The sequence below is a fragment of the Convolutriloba macropyga genome, chromosome 1 (genome assembly GCF_964194025.1).
Source record: "Convolutriloba macropyga chromosome 1, txConMacr16.3, whole genome shotgun sequence".
Classification (NCBI taxonomy): Eukaryota; Metazoa; Xenacoelomorpha; order Acoela; family Convolutidae; genus Convolutriloba; species Convolutriloba macropyga.
Window position 1 is genome coordinate 53629059 of NC_134468.1, and position 8525 is coordinate 53637583.

The 8525-nt window shown below is 35.5% G+C and overlaps 1 protein-coding gene across 1 annotated transcript; it reads left to right on the forward strand.

The window, feature by feature from the left end:
• The first annotated feature begins 5213 nt into the window (after positions 1 to 5213).
• On the forward strand, positions 5214 to 7826 carry LOC142340347 (E3 ubiquitin-protein ligase RNF217-like). Its single transcript, XM_075390924.1, has 2 exons — positions 5214 to 6454; positions 7311 to 7826. The coding sequence occupies exons 1-2, from the start codon at positions 5313 to 5315 to the stop codon at positions 7540 to 7542; spliced, it is 1374 nt and encodes a 457-aa protein (XP_075247039.1). The 5' UTR covers positions 5214 to 5312; the 3' UTR covers positions 7543 to 7826.
• The last annotated feature ends 699 nt before the right edge of the window (positions 7827 to 8525 follow it).

The following is an 8525-nucleotide window of genomic DNA, read 5'->3' on the forward strand; positions in this document are numbered from 1 at the left end:
CACCTAGCCTGATAGGTTACCGATAGCTACTAACATTGTTGTCATTTATGACAGAGATGTTTTTGGGTCGATAGATAGCTTTTTGAAGATCGCAAAATGGTGTTTTTGGAAACCGCAAGGGAAAATACAGAGGAAAATAATGGATCTGTGCTCACAATTTCATACAAAACTTTCCCGCCCCTTATTATCTGAAGTCAGTTTTAGCCATGTAAACACGAAATGAAAAGTCAAGAGAATCACGCTAAAAACTAGTTACCGACAGCAAGGATTATAGATGATATAGGACATATTAATTTCTGCTGAATTTTTCTAGTTTTCTGCTCGGACTGACTTTGTTTCTAATCTTCCATTGGGGAATATTATCTAAACCTCAATAAGATTTTTTAAATGTTTTTTTTTCACTTATAGCTACATACTTAATATAATTTTGTTGTTTGAGTATGCAGGTAAATTTTAGGTAACGTATTCTAGGTAAATTGCACGCATCAATTTTTTGCAGGGAATTTTGCGGGTAATGTTACCTGCACTTTTGCTTACCTGCAAGCGTTGCAGGTAAAATTACCTAGACATTTTTTAGAGTGAATTGGTCAAAAATAATGTTTGTTGTTTAATTTTTATTATTGTCTTTTCTAGTAGTCCTATTACCAACAACTTTTATCAGACGTCTAGCATGGCATTATTGTATTCCATTGGTTGTTTATTGAACGATATGTATGTTTTGAAAGTTTTCTATCTCTTCATCATTTGGTAGCCAATTAAGTCCAGAATGTGGTTTCCAGTGAGCTATGATTTAACCTCTATAAAAGTTTTGGTTTCAAACATTTGTTTGTTGGCTGTGCTACTACTGTTACTGAGAGATTTTACAAAATGTTTAAAGTTTTATATATTTATACATTTTAAAGAATTTTTGTTTTCCTTCTAATTTATAACAAATTATTCCCATTGGTTTTGAAATATTGCGCAATTGAACATTGGGTAAAGACATGTCTCATTGGTTCCCTATGGGGACATCGAGAACATTTTACTGATTTCAGATGATATCTAATAACATTAATAACTCTGAAACTAATTGTTCTCAAAAAGAGAAACGTACTTTTGATCTTCGAATTTCTTTGCTCTTTTTGTCGAACTGTTAAACAGTCGCATTGACGACAGGTCCCATATATTTTCTAATGAAGCATAGGTCAAATTGTTTTGTTTATGTTTTATCTGATGCGGGTTTGATTTTGTTATGATCTTTTTTTATTATAGACATCAAGTTTTGTTCAAAAATATGTTTGTTGTTTGTTGTTTGATTTTAATTGTCTGAGATGATCACCAAATTCAACTTACACTGGCAACCATGCGCACTTCTCTTTATAGAATATAACGGAAACTGTTTGTAGATTTTAATCAGACTGATTTTATTTTTCTACGTTTTTTGTAGTTTCACACCTTTTCAAACCTCAAGTTCATACAACGAGAGTCTTAAGCGCTTTACTAGTTTTGTTTACGTGGCAAGTTATCCCTATTTAACGCATTAGAGAGCAGATGTTTACCTAAATGATCCAAATTACCCGAAAAACCAATTTTCTGATTCGACAAATTTTTGCTAAGCGAATACATTCTATTCATCTCAAATTGGTTTCCTGACCCAAAACTGTCTCTTATTTCTCATTTGAGTGTTTTGTTTTTTGATTTTGTGCTTATAAACATTTATTTTTGCGTTTTGCACATCAGATTGCTTTGAATAAGGATTCTCGACATTGAACATATAAAGTTTGGTTGTGGAGTTGGTGGACAATATCTGATGGTCCTTCACCTAGCCTGATAGGTTACCGATAGCTACTAACATTGTTGTCATTTATGACAGAGATGTTTTTGGGTCGATAGATAGCTTTTTGAAGATCGCAAAATGGTGTTTTTGGAAACCGCAAGGGAAAATACAGAGGAAAATAATGGATCTGTGCTCACAATTTCATACAAAACTTTCCCGCCCCTTATTATCTGAAGTCAGTTTTAGCCATGTAAACACGAAATGAAAAGTCAAGAGAATCACGCTAAAAACTAGTTACCGACAGCAAGGATTATAGATGATATAGGACATATTAATTTCTGCTGAATTTTTCTAGTTTTCTGCTCGGACTGACTTTGTTTCTAATCTTCCATTGGGGAATATTATCTAAACCTCAATAAGATTTTTTAAATGTTTTTTTTCACTTATAGCTACATACTTAATATAATTTTGTTGTTTGAGTATGCAGGTAAATTTTAGGTAACGTATTCTAGGTAAATTGCACGCATCAATTTTTTGCAGGGAATTTTGCGGGTAATGTTACCTGCACTTTTGCTTACCTGCAAGCGTTGCAGGTAAAATTACCTAGACATTTTTTAGAGTGAATTGGTCAAAAATAATGTTTGTTGTTTAATTTTTATTATTGTCTTTTCTAGTAGTCCTATTACCAACAACTTTTATCAGACCTCTAGCATGGCATTATTGTATTCCATTGGTTGTTTATTGAACGATATGTATGTTTTGAAAGTTTTCTATCTCTTCATCATTTGGTAGCCAATTAAGTCCAGAATGTGGTTGAGTGTTGCAACCTAATCCATCGCTTTTTGTTGAAATCTAATTTCTGTTATAAGTTTCGAAAACATTTGTAGGTTTTTAAGCTTCGACATTTCTTTAATTAGTTTTTCGGCCGATTTGTAGCTCAGTCGTTCTAAACGCTGGTCACAACCCGTTTCCAGTGAGCTATGATTTAACCTCTATAAAAGTTTTGGTTTCAAACATTTGTTTGTTGGCTGTGCTACTACTGTTACTGAGAGATTTTACAAAATGTTTAAAGTTTTATATATTTATACATTTTAAAGAATTTTTGTTTTCCTTCTAATTTATAACAAATTATTCCCATTGGTTTTGAAATATTGCGCAATTGAACATTGGGTAAAGACATGTCTCATTGGTTCCCTATGGGGACATCGAGAACATTTTACTGATTTCAGATGATATCTAATAACATTAATAACTCTGAAACTAATTGTTCTCAAAAAGAGAAACGTACTTTTGATCTTCGAATTTCTTTGCTCTTTTTGTCGAACTGTTAACCAGTCGCATTGACGACAGGTCCCATATATTTTCTAATGAAGCATAGGTCAAATTGTTTTGTTTATGTTTTATCTGATGCGGGTTTGATTTTGTTATGATCTTTTTTTATTATAGACATCAAGTTTTGTTCAAAAATATGTTTGTTGTTTGTTGTTTGATTTTAATTGTCTGAGATGATCACCAAATTCAACTTACACTGGCAACCATGCGCACTTCTCTTTATAGAATATAACGGAAACTGTTTGTAGATTTTAATCAGACTGATTTTATTTTTCTACGTTTTTTGTGGTTTCACACCTTTTCAAACCTCAAGTTCAAACAACGAGAGTCTTAAGCGCATTACTAGTTTTGTTTACGTGGCAAGTTATCCCTATTTAACGCATTAGAGAGCAGATGTTTACCTAAATGATCCAAATTACCCGAAAAACCAATTTTCTGTTTCGACAAATTTTTGCTAAGCGAATACTTTCTATTCATCTCAAATTGGTTTCCTGACCCAAAACTGTCTCTTGTTGCTCATTTGAGTGTTTTGTTTTTTGATTTTGTGCTTATAAACATTTATTTTTGCGTTTTGCACATCAGATTGCTTTGAATAAGGATTCTCGACATTGAACAAATAAAGTTTGGTTGTGGAGTTGGTGGACAATATCTGATGGTCCTTCACCTAGCCTGATAGGTTACCGATAGCTACTAACATTGTTGTCATTTATGACAGAGATGTTTTTGGGTCGATAGATAGCTTTTTGAAGATCGCAAAATGGTGTTTTTGGAAACCGCAAGGGAAAATAAAGAGGAAAATAATGGATCTGTGCTCACAATTTCATACAAAACTTTCCCGCCCCTTATTATCTGAAGTCAGTTTTAGCCATGTAAACACGAAATGAAAAGTCAAGAGAATCACGCTAAAAACTAGTTACCGACAGCAAGGATTATAGATGATATAGGACATATTAATTTCTGCTGAATTTTTCTAGTTTTCTGCTCGGACTGACTTTGTTTCTAATCTTCCATTGGGGAATATTATCTAAACCTCAATAAGATTTTTTAAATGTTTTTTTTCACTTATAGCTACATACTTAATATAATTTTGTTGTTTGAGTATGCAGGTAAATTTTAGGTAACGTATTCTAGGTAAATTGCACGCATCAATTTTTTGCAGGGAATTTTGCGGGTAATGTTACCTGCACTTTTGCTTACCTGCAAGCGTTGCAGGTAAAATTACCTAGACATTTTTTAGAGTGAATTGGTCAAAAATAATGTTTGTTGTTTAATTTTTTTTATTGTCTTTTCTAGTAGTCCTATTACCAACAACTTTTATCAGACCTCTAGCATGGCATTATTGTATTCCATTGGTTGTTTATTGAACGATATGTATGTTTTGAAAGTTTTCTATCTCTTCATCATTTGGTAGCCAATTAAGTCCAGAATGTGGTTCAGCGGGGTCGGAACATTATGTGCGTACGCACATTACCAAGCCTCCTTGTTGACATTTAAATTAATTCGTCGCCTTCTTTTTTTCAGGTCAACTAATTTTTCATTGCAACTAATTTTTTCAAATCCGTGGGCGTAAATTTATAGTTTGCCCACTAAGGGGCGGATTTAAGAGAGTAGATCCGATCCTACTTTGTATCCTTCTAATATTCCATTGAAGAATATTTTCTAAACTTGAATTAGAGTTTTTAAATGTTTCTTTTTCACGTCAAAACCTAAATACTTAATAAAATATTGTTGTTTAAGTTTGCAGGTAAAATTTAGGTAACGTAATTTGAATTGATCATTTTTTTGCAGGTAATTTTGCAGGTAATGTTACCTGCAATTTTTCTTACCTGCAAACGTTGCAGGTAATTTTACCTAGACATTTGTATAGTGACCGCTCGTGAAAAGTGTTGCAAACCATGCATCATAGATCGCGAAGTACATAAGCTACTAATTTTGGCTTACACACTATTTTAATCACTAATGCTAAAGTTATTCATTTTTGGACGCTATACGTTTTATTTGTTTGACATTTAATATTTAAATTTGTCTTAAGTGTTTTGCAACAATCAGCAAACAAGTTAAATCATGAGATATAAAAAGACATGACATCATAGCCAATCGCATCAAGATATTTCTGCCAAAACAATTAAGTTGCATTCTTGAAATATTACGAAACAGTAGCAGTTGCATTAAATCTTCTTTTGAGTCAATTGAGTAAGTTTTGCGGAATCTTTTGGATATTAATATGGCAGACATTGTTGGGAAACAAGACACTTATCGTCAATCATTTTCAGACTGTGACTCCGATAGTTCTGAAACCACTTTAGAGTCTTTCGAATCATCATCATTGCACAAAGAGGATTTCATAAGACAGAATGACAATCAAATTGATCATCTGGTACCTTCCACTTCAACGGCAGCCCAACACCCAATGGCCAATATCAGCATTGACAACTTTTTCGCCACTTCAGCCATTCATTTCAAGCGCTCACTTAGGTTTCTCACAAGTTCTGCGTCTCGAGGCCGACACCATGAAGCCTTTTACGATATTGCACCATTTTCCCACTTCATCTACTACGCTCTGCTGACCAGCGACGAGGCCGCTCTAAAGGCCCTCTTGCGCAACTACTTAACACACTACAAATCTCAGTTCCCCACGGGCCCTGCTTTCCACTCACCATCCATGCCCAGCCTTATTGAGCTTCAATTCGGTAAAGACGTGTTCAATCTATGCCGAGAATCAGTGAGTGACAGGAAAGGAGAACTGAACAGGAACTGGAGTGCGGTAGAGTCCGAGTGTGGTGTCTGCAACCAGATACGACTGCTGGTGCCTAGAATGTGTTGCAATTTCAGTATTTGCAATGAGTGTCTGGCGAATTACTTGGCCTCTGAGGTGCAATTGCGACACATGTTTACAATTTGCATCGAGTGCCCCAACTGTACTGTGCGTATGCACCAGGATGAGATCAAAGTGCGGCTGCACTATTCACTCTTCAACCAAGCAGCCAACTTGTATCTAAAGCGCCTTGAGGAGATATCAATGGACGGAGATCTTTTCTTGTGCTCCAAGTGTTCCAACACTCTCCTCGCCTACAATGGACCAAAGCTCAAATACCAAAATAATAATAAAATCCGGATCAGTTGCGATAGGTGCAAGAGCGAACACTGTGCGAGCTGTAGGTCGCCATGGCATCGAGGACTATCGTGTAAAGAGTATCTGAGGGGGGACATTAGCATGAAGAAATGGACAGACCAGGGAAGTGATCAAAGGAATGCTACCTACTGTCCCAGTTGCCACACATGTTATCAAAAGAGTGATGGCTGTGATCACATGTACTGCCAAAAGTGCAAGACTAACTTCTGTTACGCATGCGGCTACAAATTCAGGTCTTGTTCACTCTTTAACTGACAGAGACAAAGTTTTTACCATATTACTACTCTGCTTTTTTAAAACACTTCACTTTCCACTCGCCCACTGCAATAATGGCGTCAAGAATTGAAGCATATAGTTGAAACACCCTAGTCCCTCTTTCAGAAGACCATAATTCTCTGCCTGCAGTCGCGTCACATTGAACAGTGCCCCATTTTACTATATACGGTTCCATTTTAAAGCCAGCGAAGGGCATGTCCAAGCAATGTTACATGACTGCCCGGGTCGAGGCCGAATGGTTAACTTGTGAGAACTTGCAAGTTCTTACAAGGCGATGCATCGCCTTGCAAGCTTTTCTTCCAAAAACTTGCCAGTTCTTACAAGTTAACCATCTTTTGCAAGAAACTTGCAAAATCTTACAAGTTAACCATCTTTTGCAAGAAACTTGCAAGTTCTTACAAGTTAACCATTCGGTCTCGACCCGGGTGTACTAAAGTTAGTTCGTAGTTCCGCCTTACTTCTCAAATGCCAGACCTCACGCAACCCATATAAACTGTTTTTTACTCACAAAATAAGAAGGGAGTTAAAAAATGCTTCAGAGTTGACGGAAACGATGATGACAGAGCAAGTAGTGTAAATAATTGAAAAGAAAAGGACGGTATTTGATGGGCTATGAAATTAAACTAGAATCATGATTGTGATTAGCCGATTAATTAAGACTCACATTTGTGAAAAAATGCAAAAAGATGAGCCTGAGCTTGCGAGTGAAAGCAGAAACAAGTTCCAATGGAACGTGTGCGAACTGTGATTTTTGGCTATAAATGAAATAACACAAGACTATTGTGGAATGAATGTTTGTTTACACGAATACAGGTCTCTGAAGCTGGTCGGATCACATACTAGTCGCTTTAGTGTGTTAGGATGCAAGAAGACACTATTGCGGGACAGACCAGTCCTGCGAGAGACAGTGAGAGGGGGCATTCTTGCGGGGGCAGTGATCGTTGCTCCAGTTGTGTTACCACTGGCAGCAGTGGGAGGGTGTGGAGTACTGGTGGCAGCTGGAGGAGTCAGACTATTCCAGATAGTGAGACGACGAATCCGATAAAAAAAACAAACAGACTATTTGAATGTAGACTGTAGAAACTGTACAATCCAATTGAAACGCAACCTTAAGGTACATGAACTCCCTCGACATCCAAATGAGCATGCATAAGCTTTTTTCCCGTGTTCGTCACATGGTTTTGAATGTGAGGTCTGTTCTTGGTTTTGTCCAGTCTGATACGTTTGTTAGCATTTCAGCGTTGTGCTACGCGCTATATTGTAGATAAATTCGATAAAATTTGTTCTAATTAGATAGAGTTCTTTCAAATAACATTTTCTTGATCCGTTTATATTTTCGAAAAATAAATTTCTCATTGCAACAGACAACTTGAAGTAATCGCCAGGTTTAAATTCTTGTAGATCTAGAAAATCATTCACAAATCAGTCAAATTCATATCAAGTAAGGTCAAATTTTTAGTTAAGTAATTTAATGATTTTATAATTTTACATAAAGTTATATTCTTAACTTTACATTGCCTCTTTTACCATTTGCTTTTTATTCTTATCTCTACCAGAGGAAATTAACAATGTTCTTTTTTTATATCTTACCGAGAGTTTAAACAACCTTGCAACAAATCTGAAAACAACCTTAAAAATAAAAATCTACGTCACGAAAGATTAACAATCTATTGAGATTTGTTTAAATCACATTTAAAATCATTTGCGTGGTTTGTTCTCTTAATTCTTAAAATAAATAAAACTTAACATCAACTTAGTTGAACAAAATTTAGCTTCATGCCACTTGTAACATCTCAGATATTCATTTTCAAGCAGTTTGATTTCTTTAATGAATTATGAATGTTATCGAAAATGGAATCTTTCAAGTTGTAAATGGGCCTATCAGGCTTATGCGCTCAATTATAATACAGTGTATAACGATCGTTTCTGATAGATTCATTTCAAGTCACAAGGGCCCATAAGGCTTGGCATTATCTCAAGAGACATCGCAGGTGCGGTAATTTTATACCAGATCGCAAATAACGCTTA